This window comes from Diadema setosum, chromosome 10 (assembly GCF_964275005.1).
Source record: "Diadema setosum chromosome 10, eeDiaSeto1, whole genome shotgun sequence".
In the NCBI taxonomy this organism is placed as follows: domain Eukaryota; kingdom Metazoa; phylum Echinodermata; class Echinoidea; order Diadematoida; family Diadematidae; genus Diadema; species Diadema setosum.
In genome coordinates, this window is record NC_092694.1 from 8641544 (window position 1) to 8664428 (window position 22885).

At 37.8% G+C, this 22885-nt stretch overlaps 2 protein-coding genes across 2 annotated transcripts; both read right to left on the minus strand.

Moving 5' to 3' along the window:
* Positions 1-246: 246 nt before the first annotated feature.
* LOC140233716 (neuronal acetylcholine receptor subunit alpha-7-like) lies at positions 247-15327 on the minus strand. The gene is made up of 5 exons (XM_072313816.1): positions 15172-15327; positions 9909-9953; positions 3520-3629; positions 2183-2718; positions 247-713 (listed from the first exon to the last, which is right to left on the minus strand). Exons 1-5 carry the CDS (start codon positions 15325-15327, stop codon positions 247-249), a joined length of 1314 nt encoding a protein of 437 aa, XP_072169917.1.
* A 6331-nt stretch (positions 15328-21658) lies between these two features.
* On the minus strand, positions 21659-22488 carry LOC140234355 (uncharacterized). The gene has a single exon (XM_072314412.1). The coding sequence runs from the start codon at positions 22463-22465 to the stop codon at positions 21752-21754; it is 714 nt and encodes a 237-aa protein (XP_072170513.1). The 5' UTR covers positions 22466-22488; the 3' UTR covers positions 21659-21751.
* Between the last annotated feature and the right edge of the window lie 397 nt (positions 22489-22885).

Sequence of the window (22885 nt, forward strand, 5' to 3'; positions counted from 1 at the left end):
TACATGTACAATACATACAGTGAATCCCTTTATAATGTTCACTCTATTTTTTTTAATGTTTGTACTGTGTATAATACGTATATGCTCTATCTTCATAAATAAAAACAACAACAGTAGTAGTAATAATAATGACAATGATAACAACAATAATAATGATAAAGATAATAATAATAAAGATAATAATAGTGTAACAATAACGATAGTAAACACGCCAAACAAATGCTGCCCTCTCTCGGATAATATGAATTAATCATCTTCAATTGCTTTGAGGATAGCAATTCGAAAAGTCCAGAACACAATGTTTCCCACAACGCAGCATATCAGTACTATACTCGCTCTCTTTTCGAAATACATGGCCACCTCTCGCCACGTCTTTTCTCCGTCAGGCCCGCTTGGTCTCGTTTTCCCGCCATCCTTGACACCCACTTTCTGGGCGTCGTCCCCCCACAGCCGGTCCGCGTTCATACCCTCAGAACGATCGTCCTTCTCCTGTGCAAGCGACGATACCTTCACCATATCACCATAGCATAGTGCAGAAGGAAACTTTTCTTGCTTGACTCCTCTGTGTTTGATTTTTGCGCACGGGCCGCTGACAAGTCGTTGGAACCAAACAGCGGGCGACACGTCATCGCTCTTGTTGTACATGCGCAGAACGATCGCCTCCACCAAGACGGACAAACAAGATAGGATGATCATGATACAGATGTAGTTGGCTAGATGCAAAGGGAGGACGGAAGGAAGGAATGAAGGAATAGATTACGTAAGATACATTATCGGTCTCTCAATATAAAATGTGTGCTCCTTATTCGTCAGCTTTTTTTTTTTTCTATCTATAAAATCTACGGGGAATTTTCGTGTTTTGGAAAGTCGTTGCAGTGAGTTATCTGACATTCACCAATAGTCTTTATTTTTGTGTGTGTTATATTTCAAGTTACATGATTGTGTTTCTTATTCGTCTAAGGTTTATGATATGACTAAATCGAATTCGATATTATGACACTTGTATGATATACCATTTCCCATCCGTCGGCTTCGTACAACTGGAGAGACTAGCTGCGGTGTTAATCACATGGTAACAGCGTGAAATTTACCTCATATCACATTCTATAAATGGTTGAAGCATTTTCTCCCTATTCATCCTTTTCCTTCAATGGTTGCTCCCATGGTCCTCAGGATCATTACTGACCCTCCTCTGCCTTTTGTCTGTCCGCTCTCCTCTGCCTTTTGTCTGTCCACCTCCTGCTCTAATCCTCCTCCCTTTCACTGCCTTTACCTGTTGGGCTCCTTGCCCATGACCTCAACCCTCTCCTTTTGTTTTCTTTGTTCTTAGTACCCAGCCTGTCCCTGACTGTTCTTGTTGTGTGAAGTCCTTAACTATATGTGATTGCTTTCCTTGCCTGTTTGTCATTTTGCCTCTGACGAAGATTCTGCTCAGGCTCAGGCCCCTTTTGACTCCATTTTACTCCATTGGCTCGCCACTATTGGATAAGCAGTTTTCAGCAGCTTTTTTTTTTTTTTGCTACGCTAAAACACACACACACACACAAAAAAAAAAAAACAAACAAACACAAAACACTTTCTATACGATAAATTGCGATATTCTATTAGGCCTACTCTTGGAAACCTGGTATATCCAGTCGAAATGCATCCAGGTATTTCGAATCTAATGACTATAAAGATGCTCTTGACATTTTGCTTGACATCCTTCAGAACCTTTGCTACTCAGGGTGTCCATTCTCTGTACCTGAAGAGTGAAAACAAACTCACTGCACTACTGCTCTCAAAATTATTACGCCTACACTTTAATGGCCGGCAGATCAGATTACAATAGTTAGTACTACTATAATGTTCAACGATTGTACTTGAAAAAAAGCTATAAAAAGCTTACCTGAGATTTGCCCGAATTGGCTACCGCAATTGCAAACAAACTTTATCCAAAGTATCAGAAAGTAGTTACTTATAAACGAAGGTATTTCATAGGCAGTTCATATGTCACTTGTATGACCACCTGGAAAGAATATCCGTAAGATATGCATAAACAGATAACATAGCAAAGTAGCATTTGACATGTTTGAGTAGGCTCTTGATTAAGTTGTCTTTTTTATTTCCTGCAGAAGAAGAAAATAGTGTGTTTAGAACCTATGCATATTCGGCAACCACAGTTTGAAAGAAGATGACTTACCCAGTGCCGGGGAGCCGCTGGGAGGCATAGCAGCGCGAACCGTCTCATGAAAGAGGACCATGGCTAGGAGGTTGGTGACTCCGAACGAGATCTTCTCCCCGGACTCCGGCGGCAGCATGAAGATAAGCAAGGTGGTCAGCGAGAGGAGCACAGAAGGGATGATGATACCGAGAACGTACGACGTGGAAACCCTCCACAAGGTCAGGTGGTAGTGGACTTCGGTGAATGGCTCATCGCAGCACGAGTACAAGCGCAAGATCTTCTCTGTGATGTCCTCCTGGATTCCCCACGCGCCGTTGTAGCGAAAGCTATTGAGGGTGGTCCTGTTCCTCTCGGAGAAGAAGTCGAGATCCAGCAGCTCGCGCGAGCTCGTCCACGACGAGAACTCGAAGGTGCATCTCTGGACATCGAAGGGGAAAAGGTAGACGTCGAAGAGGCAAGAGCTGGTCAGGATGACGGGCGAAAGCCAGCTAACCTCCCCGCTCGATGACACCGTCGCCCGACGGAGAATCATCTTGTAGGAATCCAGTTTGTTGCTGCAAGTGAGATGAGTGCGAAGGCGATTTATAAACGTCCACTCGTGAGTCATGAAGGGGGGGGGGGGTGGTGACGAATAGATAACGAATAGTTACAAAAAAGCTCTAAAATACATCTTTGTATTCATTTATTTGTTTGATTTCCGACTACGATGCAATTACACTCAGTATGACATTTAAATTGACATAAACGTATACAAAATCAATGTCACTCATTTCATAGTATAATAGAGGAATTGCTAAGGATGGAAATGCCATTTACTGTGACTTTATTGCTTAACCGAAACAAAGTTGCTGGAAATGAAGGGCACCCTGCTGAAAAGCAGTGCTTTAAGCTGCTATCTTCTCATGAACAGCAACTAATGACCGTACTATAATGGGCCTACTGAACTAGCAAAACTAAGGCAGATTGTCTAAAAAAAGAAAAGGAAAAGGAAACAGGAAGACAAAAAAGACCCCCCCCAAAAAAAAACAAACAAACAAAAAACAAACAAAACAAAACACACACACACACAAAACAACAACAACAACACATCGACACAGCACGCACACGCGCACACACACACACACGAATACGAAACAGTTCTTTTTATAATTACAGACAAGCATGGGAGAATTGACATCGTGAGACTAAAGAGACAGGGAAAAGGGGGCGAAGGAAGAGGAGCTCAGGGTCAATACCAACGCACTCACACTAGACAGAGCTCGACGAGGTATTAAAGGAGATAGTGTTTTACGGATTAATACTAAATATGAAAACAAAATAAGGACTAAAAATAGTTACAAAGTTAAAATGCTTACCTTGTTAGCAAAGTAATGTCTGGTGTCCATATCATGTCCACGTCGGTCTCAAAGTTTGATATCCCGCCGTAATCAGTTTCGTTCCACACCAAGAAGGCATCGTGCCAAACCTGGTATAGTAAAAGAAAATTAAACACTATTTTAGGCTGTTATTTTTCTAGAGATTATGATACTATTGAATGTCTGTCTTACAATAGAGTTATGTATGACTGTATGGGGACAAGGTTTTAGTTATTTGGAAGAATCACGTAGTGATATAACAAATTTACCTATTCATCTCGATCTCTCTCCCTCTCTTCTCTTTCTCTGCAGTTTCATGGCTGTTTATTCTCTCTTCATATTATAGACTGCGTACAACACACACACACACACACACACACACAGATATATATATATATATATATATATATATATATATATATATATATATATACATATATACTTATAAATCCACCAAGCCCCGGGATACACCTTTTTATCATTATGAAATGCTAAAGATGACTATAGTACTGAAACTCATCTCTCTTTCTCATTCGGGTAATGACTGTGGGATTGTATCCAATTATACTGTACATACAAAGTACGCATTCATCCAGTAAGATGAGGGAGAAGTTTTCATGCTCGATTCTCTATTTACTTCATCCGACACATGGTGGTACAAGCAATCGTGTTATATTAATGTTGAACAGCCAATCAGACTTTTGTAATAGTTATTCAACAGTGAAATGTTAGGGCTCTCATGTAAGATAGCGGTCATCAGATATGCGCTGCTCTGTAGTAATTTATTATTATCATTACCCTTCTGATGCCTCTACTTCCCTACTAAGTATATTTGTCTTCTATCTCCCGTCCACCTTTTCTTTGTTTCGCCTCTGCATATCATTTTTAATGGGCAGAAACTTTCTGTTGTAAAATTCTCTTCCTTCCGAGTCTGGAGGATCATTATTGATATCACCACGGACAGCCAATAACGCCTATACATGTGCATTTTTCATTTTAGACTTTAAACATACCACTTTTAGTGTCTGCCTCGAGGATATACCGATGTTACAGGCACCAAGGTCATTTGAAATGAGGGACTGATAACTTCCTGGGGATAGCGGTGATAGCATTCAAGTCCTGTTCTACATATGATAATGATAGCTCTTTCCCATGCCGCAATTATTTTGCTGCTAATGGTAATAATGACTAAAAAAAAGAAGAGAGAAATCACTTCCACAAAGAAAAGAGTCGATGATCCGAAAACGCGACTATAATAGCAATACCTCATGTGAACGCAGTGTGGTATGCATATGCTTGCCAACTGAATGTTGTTTTTGTAACTCGTTTCCAAGAGACATACGGTAATCTAAGTCATGAACATGTATTTCTGGTAAACAACTCATTATTCAACTCGTGTTTGTGCACTTCTGAATATGGATGAGTTCATAAACGCTATTTCTTCTTCTGTTATAGATAGTGATATAAACGATTATCAGCCAGCTGCACTGAATTCCCTCTCACATTCTTATGATAGAGAAGAAGGTGAAGACTCCGATTTTGTTACTTCTTTAAACACAGAAACCCAAGATCTGAAGCTTGATTTTGACGCTAATGATGCGTCTGCTCGAAATGAAGGCCAACTTTCTCACTATCACTTGGAAAAAGAAATGATTACACTTTCTCATTCACACTCTAACGAGCTTTTTGTTTCACATTTCAATATAAGAAGCCTCAATAAAAATTTTGATAAATTACTTGTATTTCTCAACGAATTACAATTTAAACACAGCATAATTGGTCTCAGTGAAACTTGGCTCAAGGAAACGTCACCTTCTTCTCTATTTACCATAGACGGTCTCAAATTAGTAACCAACAACAGGATTACCAAAAGAGGTGGTGGTGTTGGTTTTTACGTCACGCAAAATTTAAACCATAAACTGTTAAATGAATATTGTATCATGTCTGAATGCCTTGAGAGTATTTTTATTGAGGTGATGACCCCTACTAAGGGGAAAATCATTTTTGGGGAAATTTATAGACCTCCACATTCCAACCTTAATGAATTCACTGAGCTGTTTCACAATCTTCTCTCTAATGATTACTTTGATAATAAGACATGCTTCATTATGGGTGATTTTAATATAAATCTTTTAAATTGTAATGACGCTTTATGCAGTCAAGATTTTCTTAATTTCATGTTGTCAAAATCCTTCATTCCTCTTATCAGGAAACCTACTCGGATATCTGATGCTACTTCTACTCTCATTGATAACATATTCGTTAATAACGTTTTTACTGATGTTACTTCTGGTATTGTAGTTTCTGATATCACCGATCATTTCCCGATATATGCGCTTGTACCACAGTTTTCTATTAGGAAAATGCCAACCCTTAATTTAGGTTCTCGTGATATGTCCGAATGTAATCTTGATAGACTTAGAGAGGGATTGAGGTCAGTTGATTGGTCCTCTGTTTATAACCAAAGAAATTTAAATTCGTCCTTTGATGTTTTTATGAACATCCTTATAAATATGTGTAATGTTTATATACCCTTATCTAGACGATTCAGATCGAATTATAAGAGAGTACCAAAACAACCATGGATTTCAAAGTCCCTACTTAGGTCTATCAATAGGAAGAATAAATTGTTTTACAGATACCGAAAATCTCCAAATGATGTAACTAAATCCCGTTATATTCGTTACCGTAATGTACTTACTTCTTCGTTGCGCTTAGCCAAGCAACTGTATTTTGCAAATCAGTTTGAAAAATGCAAGTTTGACATTAAGAGTACGTGGAGGGTGATAAACACAGCTTTGAAATCTAGCACTGTTACAAATTCCCCTACTCATATTTTGAATGACGGTCATCAAGTTGATGATCCACAGGAAATGGCCGATGTATTTAATGATTACTTTGTTAACTTAGGACCTGATCTTGCTAGCAAAATACCAAATACCCAGACAACTTTTCATTCTTTTTTAAAAGACAGGAATGTACAAACCATGTTTTTCATTTCTATTGTTGAAGAAGAAATCAAAGAAATTGTTGATAACCTAATATTAAGAAAAGTATAGGTAATGATGGTATTTCGGCTTTTCTTTTGAAGAATATAATAAATGAAATAATTTCTCCAATCACTTATATTTTCAATCAATCTTTATCTAGTGGCAAAGTCCCAGATAATATGAAAATCGCTCGAGTTGTTCCCATATACAAAAAGGGTCCAAAAGAATTTGTGAGTAATTACCGCCCGATATCTCTCTTAACCTCAGTCTTAAAAATTCTTGAAAGGCTTGTTTATAAACGAACTCTTAGATTTCTTGTTAATTGCAATATTCTTTCTAATTTCCAATTTGGGTTCAGAAAACAGCATAGCACAACTCACGCATTATTAGCCTTCATTGATAAAGTAGCTCATGCTTTAGACGATGCTTCCCACACCATCGGTGTTTTTCTCGATTTTTCGAAGGCTTTTGATACCATTGACCATCATATTTTGCACTATAAGTTAAGCCATTACGGTATCCGTGGGAGGGCTTTAGAGTGGTTTAAAGACTATCTCACAAACAGAAAACAATTTGTTTACATAAATGGCTATGAGTCAGGTATGACGTCAACTTCTTGCGGTGTCCCCCAGGGTTCTCTTCTTGGCCCACTTTTATTCATCCTGTACATCAACGATCTCCAAAATTCGTCACAGATTCTTTCTTTCATTTGTTTCGCTGATGATACAAATCTATTTCTGTCTCACCGCAATCCCAATACCCTTGTAAGTATAATGAATAATGAATTGAAGTCTGTTCAGTCCTGGATTTACGCTAACAAGTTATCATTAAATGTTGATAAAACACATTATATGTTATTTAGCAATTCCTTGCAAGTTATTCCTGATGATGTTAAGATTAATGATATTAACCTAACCCGAGTAGATAGTACAAAGTTTTTAGGACTTTACATCGATAGTGACCTGTCCTGGAAAACTCACTTTAATTTTTTAAGCAAAATTTTGTCACGAAATACAGGAATCCTAAACAAACTGAAACATTTTTTGCCCAACCATATTTTGCAGATTGTATATTCAACCATGATTTCCCCATATCTTAATTATGGAATTCTTGCGTGGGGTAACGCATCTAAATACTTACTGGATTCACTTTTTCTTCTTCAAAAGCGAGCGATCAGAATTATTAACCATGCTGGGTATTTATCTCACACTAACGCTTTATTTCAGAAAAATAAGATTTTAAAACTGAGGGATTTGTTTGGTTATAATTTAGGTATTTTTATGTATAAATTTTCCTCAAAAGATCTTCCTGGTGTCTTTTTACAGATGTTCATAAGAAACAATTCTGTCCACCACTATCCAACTCGCCAGAGTGACGCTTATCACCTTCCACGAACTCGAACAGTTTTCGCTAAAAACACAATTATGTATACAGGTCCTAAATATTGGAATGATCTCCCAACAGAGGTTAAAAGCTGTCTGTCATTATCATCTTTTAAGCGTAAACTCAGACAGCATGTATTGAATAGCTACAACACACAAGTGCACTAAAATTCCTTTTTATTATGCTGATGGCTGCTCTATTATACTACTCGGTTGTTGCCATGTGAACAGACTCATGCATATACATTTTAGTTGCATACTCTCTCAAATTCCTTCCCATCGGTGTTTTTCCTTCCACTTCTAGTAAGACCTTGGTCGTGTCGCATAGTTTCCCCTCCTTTCTTTCTTTCCTTTCTTTTATGCATCATTGCAGCTGGCTGGTATATCACATATAAGGGAATTGCAATTGACTCATGTTCTCCATTTTTCAAATCTTTCCCCGTGTCTATGGAAGCCGGAATGTTTAAACCCTAAAATTATATAGTACTTAAGTATTCACGTCATTATCACTCCCATGTCAAAATTGCTTTTAGAGCAACTGCTATAGTGTGCAGCATGTGGTTACTTGTTCTCATTTTATCACACACATAAATACATGTGAGAAGAATCTTCTGAGCCTCGAGTAATAGTCATTCTCTTTTATTTATCCTTACTTTTGGTCTTAATTGTACCCGTGCTCCTCATCCTGTTCCCCTTACTAGGCTTTTGTTGGGACCTACACTCAACAAGCTTTGCTTTTTAGTAGGTTCCATCGTATTTCTCTTCGCATCCTTTACTTTGATTGAAAATGACACATCGACCGTTATGTATTACTTTTGTATTCCTATTTCGTCATGTATATATCCAAGCTGGACATTCTGTATTATATTTTGTTATATACCATGTATTTTCCATCGAGAAATACGAAAATAAATTGAAATTGAAATTGAAATTGAAATTATGATTGACCGAGTTGAAGGCCAAACATTTCCACTGGTCTGCCAACGGCTCGGGAGGCCCGTCCAACCGAGCCCTGCTCAGGGGCTATATACTACGCCTGTGTTCAGACACTTGTACTTGTGAATATGCATGTGTATATCAATATTCATGTGGATGTGTGTGTGCGTGTGTGTGTGTGCGTGTGTTTCGAATCTTTTCTCTCTCGACATCCGACTATGAAGTCTCCAATTACTTGTTCAAGGCGTTCATTATTATGACAAATTTCCAGCATGCTGTTAGAGGTCAAATGTCAGAGGTTAAAAAACGTCAGAGATTAAAATTGGAAAGTTGATGAAAATGCCGGAGGTAGGACAGTTAGAGAGTAAATTGTCACTAGTTAAAAAAGAGAAAATTGAAAATAACGTCCAGATTTGGTATAATATGCTGCAATGCTTCCCCTTGATATTTTCACCACTTGAAAAAAAAAAATACACCATTCCCCCGTCTTATTATCACACACATCCAAACACGAATACACACAAACACTCACACACACACACACACACACACACACACCTCTCTCTCTCTCTCTCTCTCTCTTACACACGCACACACACACACACCGGTATTCAAGGTACTAGTACGTTGAATTCATTCCATCCCCACCACTGCCCATCCACCTCCAAAATACTTCACCACACTCAACTCTGTATGAATATGTGTATATACTTGCACTTACTTTTCTATGAATTATTATTTACCTGAAATTGAATATCGTCGTAATTATTTTATGCATTAACGTATCATTAATTTAGGAATATCCAAGGTTGAGGTTGCATGTCAATTCATCTTTGTAGTAGAAGTTGTTATTTTTTAAGAGCTTTTAGGTAAATGTGAGCATGGCATGGTATCCATGGCTTTCATAACGTCATTTGATGACGTCACGGCAAGAGAATCATGTTTTTCCACCACTATACATTTCTTTAAAAATATTTTATCGAGGAGTTTATACTTTGACAGGATTTTTCCCATAATAATCAGGTCACTCTTGTAGGTGTTTTTTTTTTTTTGTGATGAGTGCAATTATTTTGATACAAACCAGTTTGACTGCAGCATGCAGAGTTATTTGCTGCAGTGGCTCGTCCTGAAAAAAGAAAAGAGAAAAGAAAGAGAAAATACAATGACTAAATCTTAAAACAATTAATCTATAAAAAGAAAGCTATAATAGAGTAAATGCATATCTCTTTATAGAACACGAAAAAAAAATCAAAGCAGAATAATACTACGTAAACCAATGAAAAACACTCGCACTCACAACGTAGGCCTACATACACACACGCACACACACACATCCACACCCACCGACACACACGCACACATACAAATAAGCGTACTGCATGTAATCATACCACTCGACACTCGCTCGAGACATGTTATTTTTACCCTGTCAAACACAAACAAACGTAACAAATACTATTATTTTGCTATCAACACATGCCTAAAGTTAAACGTGTGTGAACTGATATTCGCTTAGCCACATCGTACAACAGATTGATTAGCAAACATGATTATTGTACGGCTTTCATGTCGATCTTGTTATGAGCCTGAATTGAATATCGTGTGGGGTTCAATTAAAGTCAACCAATAATAAGCAATGATTTATGTCAATATTCCCGGTAACAATAGGAGTGTGCTTACATCGGCGTCTGCATCTAGTGCAGAACATGAATGATAAGATCAACATTGTTCATATACATGCATCCTTACGCACACACACATGCACAATTTATATATATATGTATATATATAATATATAGATATTGTATGAATGAAGAATTTGAAAGCACAATTTTGAGGTCATCATCAAACGGGGAAAAATAAAATCTTTAAAATTGCACTCGTTACATATTAAGAAATATCTCTGAAGATATATTCAAAATTACCCAAATATTCTCACTATTTTCTTTGCTTTTTCAGCAGCTTTAATCTCAAACATCTCTGATTGAAACAAACGAATTTATCTGCCTCTACTTGCTTAAAAGACAAGTCCACCTTCATATACTTGTGGATTGAGTGAATGCAGCAATATAAGTAGACCACATCAGTGAAAATTTGGGGGAAACCGGACAATCAGTTCAAAAGTGACCTCACAAGCTGTAGTAGTCTTCTCATCCAGCAGTGACTGAGCAGAAACGTCTAAAAAATTCATAACTTTTGAACAGATTGTCGGATTTTCTCCAAGCTTTCAATGATGTGTTCTACTAATATTGCTGCATAAATCCACATGTCTATGAAGGTGGACTTGTCCTTTAAAGTTGACTTCTTAATGTTTGAGTCGAAGCCAGTGAACCTCATGGTGAAAAATTATTTTACAGAGTATATGTGACAAAATGTTTTCTTTTGTTGCATGTGTAATGGTACCTGTTGCCACCACAAAGAACAATAATAAGGTACTGAAGATATTTTTTTTAAAATAAAAATTCCATAACTTTTTACAAAGATGTCATGTGAAATTTCTTCACCCAACCTATTGGCAAAAGTTAGATTTTGCCCTTGGCTGTTTGTCTACACTCTTATTTCTGCGGCGTCAAAAATATCGGAAAGTGTGAAATGTGACTCGGAAATGGCGCCAGCTGGGAGTCAACTCCTTCCGAGTGAAAGCTACTCGGACTTTCGAGTCAAATGATTTCACTCGGATTCCGAGTCACTTTCCGAGTCATTTCTGTGGCGTCAAATTAACTCGGAAAGTGTCTAGTTTGACTCGGAAATGGGGTCACTTAGGTGCAATCTATTCCAGCAAAATGACACGGATTTCCGAATCAAGAGATCACAATTTCACTCTGATACGGTGTCGTTTCCCGCATTGTAAGTAACCCATTTTGGTGTAGTAATGACTCGGATTTGGTGTGCACTTTTCTAGAGGAATGCGGAATGGAGGAATACATAGGAGTTTTCATCGGTGAGTACCCACCTCATTCACAACACTCATATAAATAATTGCCTGAAACACGGTCTAAACAGTCAGTTTTATTGAGGGCAAAATGAACTTTCGACACGGACACATTGACTGGTAATGGCGTAGCCGTAGGCGGCCGTACGGTAGCTCGAATTAGCAATCAAGATCGTATGTGTATTTTATGCATCTACAGTGGAGGTGTAGCTAGGTAGGTTCACATTGTAGATTGGTTCTAACGTATAGCATATAGCCCTGGGCTACGTACAAAAGGTACGAGCATAGGAACACATAGGACATAGGACACATTACATATTTTGTCCAATTGTAGCGCGCGTATGTCATGTACACCGCGCTGGGTATTTCTGATTCTGCGCAGGTGTAAAAAGTCCGATAACCAAAATGATAACTCGGCTTTGAGTCAGAAGTACACGGTTGGTGTTAAATTTACACGGATCGGAGTGAAAAATTTTTGACTCGGATTCAGAGTTGAAATTTTGACTCGGCAGAAATAAGAGTGTACCTAGCCAACTTTGAATGTTGAATGATTTTCGTTGGGAGGCACACCGTCAAAATACAAACAACAACAACTTAGAAATGAAAGCGTCTTGAAGACGATACCTTTGCAACACCAAATGATGCGTACCATGAACAGGTGAGTGTAAACAGCGTTTTTATGGTGTTAGAAAAAACAAATAATGACTGAAAACAAGCAAAATTAAGAAACAAAGAATGCGCACCGCGTCCAATGCAGTGAAAGGGATTTTTACCTTCGACTTTGAAACTGCAAAAGGCGGCAACGCCAAACCGGCATGATATTGATATAATAATTGAATTTTGATTGATCGTCTAAGGCACAATGTCATCTACACGTCATCCACTTTAGTTTTGCCACAATATTCGATTGTGGCCTCCTACGATATTAACTTTGAATGATTCAGTTTCACAAGGCATCGGCTGTTTGTGTCTGCAAGCGAGCGTGTCTTTGCGATAGTTATCAATGCGTTCGTCGATGAGCTTGTACGCCATTGAACATGACAGGAGTATTCCCTTATAATAATGTTATGATGAAAGAGAACGTGACAAACGCGGCTTTCCAATCAAACAAAAGCACCAGCGAGGACTGGATGCTTTCACTTCCAGCTATTAAATCAGCGGTGATAATGTGTGGCTAGTCGAATATTCATTTGGCATTAGAGTCGTCCTCGGATGGCGAAATAGTAACACATGAGGCACACAGGCATACCGATATATACCACACTCGCACGCGAGCACGCACGCACACACGCATTTTTTTTTTCTGAAACCTTTATTGGATCTCTTTCAAATGGATCAACAAATTAATCATAAAGGCAATTATTACAAATGCATTATAATACAGCGTAGTTTCGTGGCTTTGCATTTTCTGCAATATGATTTCGTAAAACCAATTATTCCGATTGCATTTTTGCAGCACTATATCACAACAAAAATCATAACAATAAAATTAACCCATAAAACCTAACGCATTTGGGATTAACAAAATTTTACAAAAAAGAAAGTGGGGGATGGGGTGGAAACCCGCAATTACGTAACCTTTGCCCGCCCAATCCCTGTACATGAGAAGCGCACACTTCCACACACTTCACCAAACACTCGAGCCTCACCCATAATGCGCCACACATCCATGGGTGAACGTCACGAGTTCGATTACCACGAGACATACAGCCCACTAGTCATACAGCCTACAAGCTGGAAACTAGGCAAATAAGGCCCACGAGTTCGACATTCAGCAACAGTGACCACCGAGACTGACGTATACCCCCATGTTTATGTCGTAAAATATATAATTAAAAAATTATATCGTCTACAATCTCATTACGGAGGTTCCAATGATGAAGTCACAATAGTCTTATTCCTTCTAATCCAATGTTTGATCCCGCAACGCAGAAATATTTTGAAGTATGTGCCAAACTGGAGCTGCCCAACAGATAAAAATATAAATGATTCTCTAAGGATTATGTCTTTATGATGGTAGTTACTTCTGGCCATTCTTTCTTATTGAAAAAAAAAAAGTGAGCCGTGCGTACCTCTACCGAAAAGAGGATGCGTGAATAGAAATATTGTAAACAGGTTTGTGAAATGAAAATAAAGATTACTTTTGAGAGTAAAGATTAAACCATATGGGTTTTTTATTTGTTGCAAGTGATCGGAAAATTATAAAATCGGCTCGGCAGTGAGGGTACAGATTTAAATACTTTTACATCATAAAGCTCAGATTTACAATTTTGAACATATTTTTGGACTGGACTTATTTTTATGTTTTATACATTATCATAAGGTGAGGTTTTATTTCATTTGATAAATAAACAAGTAAAATATAGCTTATATCATGTTGGCGTTTAAAATGAATCTTCAGATTGCGCAAATAAACGCCGCCATCGAACCCTGATCATTAAAGACACATAATGCACATGTGGGATTCTTTTTTTTTTATCCAAAGAAAACTGACAGCTGTTTAAATAGTTACAGTCATTTTTAACTTCAGCTCTTTAAATTCCTTGCCATTATTAAATTTCAAATAGGATTGCCCATCAAATTATTTGCTTTATTTACTAAACTTGTCGTGATCTTAAGTTGATACCTGCATGATCAGGTGTTATGCTTGCCAGGAATATCACAATTCTCCACCACTCTCAAAAGTTGGCATCTAGTAAGGAGTGATTTTTTTTTTTTTTTGGCCTTATAGTAAATTGTTTTGGTTCAAGGTCTCTTTCTCGCCAATTTCTTTAAGATAATTATGTTCCAGACTTTGTTGAAATCTTGTATTTTTTTTTTTTTGGGGGGGGGGGGAGATCATGGACCTGAGAAATCTAAGTTTCCCTTTAAAACAGCATTAAAATCTCCCCCGAAAATTAAAGAATAACGATTGATTTGAAATGAAAAAGTCAATCCTTTGATGAAAATCTATTTGCACCTGAGTCTTTTCTCTTCTTGAAAAATACACATTTCCTAAAATACGTACGCACGAGCGCACGCGCACGTACACACACGTACACACACACACACACACACCCATACATTGCATTTGCATTCAGTTCTAATGTACCACGTTACTTAATTGCCATTCCTCGAGCATGCGGTATTTCACTCGAGTTGGCGTCGAATCGAATCTCCACCGAAAAATCAAAAAAGAAACATCGTTCCAGTGATTTTAAATTCGAAAGTCCAATATCATTTCAAGAAAACCTATCTGTATGTGAACTTTTACCCTTGTTGAAAAATACACATTTCTTGATACGTACGTACGAACACACATACACACACACACACACACACACACACACACTGACGCACACGCACACACACACACGCACACACACACATACACATGCAATTCTAATGTATCGAGCTATGCAACGTAACTTACAAATTCCACAAGGTGATAGACGACCATGCGCAATTTCACTTGAATTGGTGTCGAGTCGTTAAATACCGGTCGGATCGTATTCGGTCCGTAGTTCCCGATCAAATCTGTGTAAAGCCGTCTTTTCAAAAATCGTAAATCGCCAGATGCCTCGCCCATAGCTATGAGGGAAACACGGCAGCTTTGAATATTCAAGGTACATAATTATACGTCACAGAGTTGGCAATATATCGTCGCAGTCAAAACCTCCTCACACCAGCCCATTCCCTCTTTCCCGTGTACATGATCCTTAACTATAAGCTGTCCCACTTGCTTCCTGTTATCAAAATTCTTACAATGCACACTTGATAACAGCTTAAGAATACATTGTTTACAATACATTATTATTCATACACGAGACATAATCATATAAATGATATTGATGTATTTCAGTGTAGTCCTATGTGTAGAAAAGAAGACAACCATACACAAAATGCAAAGACAACAGCAAAATGATTGTTCTCCATCTATACAGCTTTATAAAGTTTGTACTGTGCATATTATTATGCAGTGTGTATCCAATACAGTGTATTTTGAGTATACGTGTATTATCATCCTTATTTTTATCAATGAGTGCAGTAGTGTTATCATTATCATTATAATCACCACTGCTATCATTACAACATCAAAATCAAACTGTAATGTGTGTCGAAACTTGTCTTTTGAACCCATTTGAAAGAAATTGGACAAAATAACCCGTAACTGACTAAATGACTAATAAATTGACCAAATAAGTAAATGACTGAACAAGAAGGTTAATTTCTTGTTTCGAATTGATGGCTCTGGAAACAATTGCATTTAAGTAAAGACAAACATAAAAAAACAGGAAATTTGAACTAGAAAAATTCTTATGCATGTAACTGCATCAAAATTTCTGTGATAACCACGTATATTCTGCCAATAGTAAGAACATAAAGTTTATCAGTCATCGATGCCTTCGCAAAGAGGGAGAGAGAGAGGGGTGGGGTGGGGGGGTAAGGAAAAAAGACAATGTACAAAAGGAACGCAAAACACAGGTCGATACTTTTTGTAATCTTCCCAGCATTTGGAGAGGTTTGTATTGTATCGTAAACTTCATTTCTCCTTTACATTAATATGGCTATAGATAGTTCACATCCGATATTGTGGATTTAGAATAGCAATATTTGCGGACCAAATTAATGACGCCACACGAAATAATGCCTTTACGTTGGCTAATTGTAATGCCGTAAATACCATAATCATGTAAATAATGTAATAGGGCTTAATATAAAACATCAAGAAAATTATAAAGAGTTGATTCAGCCAAACAATACCACGTACCTCGCTGAAAGAGTGGTGGTTTATTGTAAATAAAACCAAATTACGAGAATTATTATAATAATTGGTATAAATATTAAAGAAAGAGATAGAGAGAGATTAGAGAGAGAGAGAGAAAGAGAGAGGACAATATATAATATGCGCTGGGGAATCACATATTATACACTTTTAGTGATATTGATAATGTCACGGATCGGGAATAAGGAATACTAATAGTAGTCCGGACCTACCTACAATACGAGTGATAAGCGCCAACAGGCAAAGTGTGATCCGAAAAGCATCCACTGGAGTCCGCTGCCCTGCCATCATCATGCTGCATTGCGGCATCATCGGGATATAATGATGGTCTCTTACGGATAGCAAAAGCGGCGCCGAGATTATGCAGCAACAATAACAATAACAACAAGGTCATAATTATAATATGCTCGCTGCCTCTGCATTATAATGACCTACTAGAAATGCGAAATAAGGGGTATGAGTGCGCATGTGTGTATTATAGCCACTTGTTTGATTCAATATTGGATTTACTATAGAAAGGAAACTATTTTCCCTCGAAGTTTTGTCTGCCTTGATGCCAATTATGTTATTTTTTTGTTCACATAAAAATATATTTGCCAGCATTTTCTTTAAATAACAAATAAACATCATCTTGCCAGCATTTTCTTTAAATAACAAATAAACATCATTAAGTATTGTCAGAGCATCTTTTTTCCATTGGGCAATTGTTGGGGCCCTGTGTTGTTGGTTTTTCATTTAACCAAAAAGATCCATTGATATTTTCATTTATTTCAAGAACAAAAAAGTGCACCTAAAAATGTAATTCACGTAAAACACTGTTTTAAAATCATTTACGTGATATCTATTTATCGATTTACGTCCTTATCTAGTATCGAGTGCCTGTTTACCACTACCTGTGTATATACGTGTATATACATATACACAGTGCAAATATCAATATACACTTCTGTGTATACCTATTCATATAATATACAAAATGTGTGTATCGCCTTTTTTGTGTCAATTGTACTCACAATGTAATCCTGCAACTTTTTTTTTTTTTTTGTAAAGGGTATAGGCAAAAACTGCAGCAAATCATAGAGATTTAAAAAAAAAACACCCAGAATTTGCTACGAAATGTCAAATTTTACAAACAAATCCAATGCATTATTACCATACAAAATACATTAGATGGTTTACATTTTTCTCTTCCATGACATATTCCACGTTGCAGGGGCCGTCACAATAAACACACGTAATGATGGTTTTATGTGCTTCATCGCAGACTACTGAATACATTATTCTATGTAGCCCCCCCCCCAAAAAAAAAAAAAAAAACAACAACAACAACAAACAAACAAAAACAAACAAACAACAACAACAAACAAACAAAAACAAACAAACAACAACAACAACAACAACAAAAACAACAAACAAACAAACAATAGACAAATAAGAACATCAACTGACAATATCTGACCTATCAAAGGAATCATTGGCTAAGTGAAAAAACGGCAGATGCCAATGGGAATATGCTCGTATAAAACATAACACCATAGCATTTTTGAAATAAGCGTATAATCTAAAACTCAATGCGCTATAATCTGGCCCATCTAAGTATTTGGATTTCAGTATGATATGATATTACGTGTGACATCCGGTTTTTATTTTGTTGAGCGCATCGTCACACATCCCGATCAGGACAAGGTGAATACTATTACTAAAAAACAATCATGTTTCTTGCTTAGTTCTCCTTTTAGATATTCTGGTCATATCTCGTTATTTTTCTTCTCTCTCTCTCTCTTAGCCTCATTTCTTCGCCATTTTGGTTATTTCATTTTCATTCATCATTCTTGTTAATCTCTTTTCATCATGGATTTTTTTTATTTTGTCCTATTTCCCATCCTCCTCCTCCTCCTCCTCCTCGTTCTTGTCTGTTTATTCTTTACGTCATCCTTTCTACAGGCGCACGCCTATATTATGTATGTATGTAATAACACAGACGGACATAATATTGTCATTACTCTGTCGATATCTTTACCATGTTTGACTGCAAATCGCGTTCATAATTGCTTGCGGTATTATGCTGCTTTTATGTTGCCGATTTCCGCAGTCTAGAACACAGGAAATAAGCTTCTATCCATTTCATTTAGTGGTACCAGAGGGAGAAAATGAGAGAGAGAGAGAGAGAGAGAGACAGAGAGACAGAGAGAGAGGAGAGGAGAGAATAGAGGGAGAGAGGGAGAAAGAGAGGGGTATTTCAATTAAAGATATATATTGCGATTCGCGGTAATCCGATTATGATAAACAGTAATTATTGTCTATAGGATGTCCTATCATGACTCATCGGCTATACAGTATGTTTACAAGCGTGAATTTCAAGGCCAGCCTATACCAATGAACTCAAAAGCAGAACATCGTCCTGTTTGTTTGTTTGTTTGTTTGATGCGCTTCATGTGACAAGAACACAACCCAAGAATGTACCGCACTCTCCCGGGTTGCTCAAGTCAGGTTACAACAGATTTACACGCGTACATAACGTTGTTGTTGTTGTTGTTGTTGTTGTTGTTGTTGTTGTTGTTGTTGTTGTTGTTTTTGTTCTTGTTCTTGTTCTTGTTCTTACTGTTCAATTCGAACTTCGGCTTAAAAGTGTAGTGCCCTTTGGCACTACGGGTCAACTTGATTTAAACTCTTGAAAAAAACAAAAGATAATGAGAAAAAAGTTTACCGTGGGCAAAGGGTGAAAGAACAACAATGAATTCCTTGAAATCAAAATGAAATAGAATTCTTGGGCTAATATCCGGAGGCATTAAAGAGTCATATGATATTATAAAGGAAATGAACAGTCAAACCAAATTCATTCTAAATACTATATAGTCTGTTGTCAACAAGGTGTGTATGGTCGTTCATTAACCTTCACTTACAACAACAACAACAACAAAAAGATGAGTGCGTTTGAATTAAAAATGTATTGGTTTCAGTTCCGCAATATTGGTGATATGCCACACACATGTATGCACTGATGTATAGACAAGAACCTGATGGCACTTTTAAAGTTGTGTTTTTCCTTTTGTTGTCTTGTCAGGAAAATGCACCGAATTATATAAATTTTAAGATCTGGTCAGTGGGATTTCAGCTGCAAGATGTATAACGTCAACAAATTTCTGTTCTGTTGTTCTGTTGTTCTTGTATTAAAAAAAATGATCTGCATCAATTTCTCTTGAATATGCAAAAGTCACTTTTTACTCTGATTTTTGTATAAGCAAATGTCATATTGTATTCTATACTTTTGTCGGAAATGAAATGAACATTTTGGTGGGGAAATATAGAGAATGGAAATGTGTATGTTATGTTGAAAAGGGGTTATTGTAGTTTTCAGATGAGTTGGGGTAAGACTTTATGTGCATTCCGTGCGTAATTTTTATCGCCATCCAATGTTCAATCTAGTCTTTGAATTCATTTTTTCTCTCACTCTTTCTATATACTTCGTCTCTACTCCTTTTTATCTCGTCTTCTCCCATTCTCTCTGATCTTTTCCTTTCCTTCTTTTTCCTTCTTCTTGGATGTCATCTGTATGTCTGTGTGTGTGTGTATGTGTGTGTGAGTGTCTGTCTTCTGCTTTTTTTTTCTCTCTCTCTCTTCAAATCTCTGACATTTTTCTTCTTCCTACTCCCCCATCGTCTTTCTTATGTTCTCGTACAATATCCTACTTTTTATATACATAATTCTTAATCTCTCTCTCCCTGCCCCGGTTCTTTCTCGCTTTCTATCTCTCTGTCTCGCTCTTTCTCGGTTTCATCTTCTAGTTGTTGTTTTTTTTAATCATTATGATGATAAATCATTTCGATTCGAGTCTCTCTCTTTTCCTCTTTTTTCTCTGTATTCTCTGTTATTCTTTCCTCCGTAAATTTTCAGAATATCAACTTGGATCACGGCTATGCTATTGCATCGTTGTTGTTTTTGTTAGACTGTCTTTATTCAGTAAAATGCAACAGATCATCAACAATAGTCGGTATCGTAAGTCAGTTACTTTGGCAGTCATGATTATTATGCGGCAAACTAGATAGAGATGCAGTGTTTCTATCGTGTAACTGCGACGCTTACAATTAGCATGTTCTGCTCATCAAATACCTTCTGTAATGTCCAAAGAGAAGCGAGAATACCTTATCGAAAGTGTCCATTTTATACCACCGAAACGTAGGAGGGATTTTTTTTTTTTTATTATTCATATACACCGACGTAGGAGGCGCATTGCTTTCTTCTTTTTTTTTTCTCCCGCCAAGGTTGTCTATACTGTACGAAATAGAGAATTACAACTGTACATAATGCCGTACAAAATGTCTGCTGTACATGTTTTGCTCCTTCCCGACAAGGCAATTTACCACAACCTCGGAAAATTTATAAGGTATTTTTAATATAGTGGCAACGTTTCATTTCTATTTCCATACCAGTAGCTTCCTTTCTTGCATGACTAGATAGAAAGAGCAGATTCTATTTGCATCGTTGTAAAAAGCGACAACTACTGAATTGAGTACCGAAATCGGTATTATGAATGAATTATAGGGATTGTATACTAGTTTTGGTTGAGACCTAATTTCAGGTTTCTAGCATTTTGGTGAGATAATGAGAAACCTCTTATGAAATATGAAGAGCATGTAATTCTATGAGGAAAATTGGTTTTGAAATGGCTGAGATATCCAACAAAGAGCGATTCTAATAAATTGAGGGACCCACACTTTATTTCGATCGCTTTGTTTTACTTTGTTTTTGGATGTTTCAGTCATTCCAAACCCGATTTTCATCAAATAAACTTTGAATTCCTCTTACAATGGTATGCCCTGTACTGTATCCTAAGTGTTTTCTTGATATCTCACAAAAAGTTAATAGCCCAATTCTCATCTCCACCAATACTTTACCATCCCTTTAAACAATCATTTAGACAATAATAATGCAATTTACAGAATTGCTTCAAGTCTTTTTGTTTTCACGCTGGTTAAGGTTTGTAATCAAACAAGTGGCAATCAGGCAAAAAGTAAATGTTGGGTTTTGATAAAGATGTGATCTTACTTTTATAAATCTGACTTGTGCCAATCTAATCAACATAACAACAATCACTGACAATGATTTCTTCGATTTTTTTTTTTTTTACATGCTCGTATAAGCCAGTTCACAATAGACCGGTAATAGACCTTTAAATTTAAACAATGGTGGCGCTCTATCAACGTTGCCTCACGAACAACATAGGACGTCACTTTCCCTCTTCGAGCGGATTGTACAGCACGTTCTTGACCGAAACCTCATTGTTCATTGGCTTGTACAAGACATTTTCTACAATTCTCGGCTGCGGTTTTGGCGGAATGTTCTTGCGAGCTGCAGGCACTGGTCGATCAGCCGGGACTGGACGTTGGTTGGGAACGCTGACTTGTTCATAGTCCTTTCGGAAGTCGCTAGAAGCAACATCTGCGTCTGTCCTTAAGCTGTCATTACTCTCGTCAATGACCTGGTACCCTCCCGTTTCATCGTCCTTCACAACGACGGGCTCGTAGCCATTGACTTCCGCTCCGATGGCGTCGGAGGACGTGCCTCCGATTGCTTCGGAAACGGCGTAAAACGTATTCGAGTTCTTGGCGCGCCCCAGAGAAGCATTGTTCTTCGTGCCGATTCGGAGCTCCTCGTAGGCGTCCGCCAGCATCGAGGCGCGCCCCGGGTTGAGCTTAAAATAGTAGCTCGATTCCTCCGTATCACCTCTTTCCCGATCTCCAACCATTGTGTTGCTGGCCGACGACGGGGCATTATTTGGTCGCATAGATTCCCCTCTTGTTTCATTCATTCCCGTGTTGTTCTTGACTGAAGCTAGCGACCGCCAAGTGCTGTCATCTAGCGTGCTTGTCCCGTTGTCTGTGTCATTCTCGACTGAGTCATCCCCGGAGTTGTAGACTTTATTGTGGTACGAACTGCCCATGTCTTTTGGCACAGGCTTCTCAGGTACGTAACGTCTGTGTAACAGAATTGCAAGGAAGCCATGTTATTATAGCATTCAGTGTACAAAAAAGGGACACACGAAATGCTTTCCGCATCTTAATGTCACGTGGGTGCTTTGGAGTGTCATTGCTGTTCACGTCAGGTGTGAGCCTAAGCTGCGTTTACACCATGTTCTCGGCAACCACGGCAACCCCGTTTCAGGTCACCGTGGACAAAATGGGATGGACTTGAAACAGCGCGGTGAGACCGGATAGACAAACACGACAGGCCGTGAATGCCGTGGATGTCGTGTCAGATTTTGTCAAAAAAAAAAAAAAAAAAAAATGCCACGGCAGTCCCGGTGCTAATGAGGAATCTTGTATGCAGTGATAAAACGGGGTGAACGCAACAAAACGGGGCG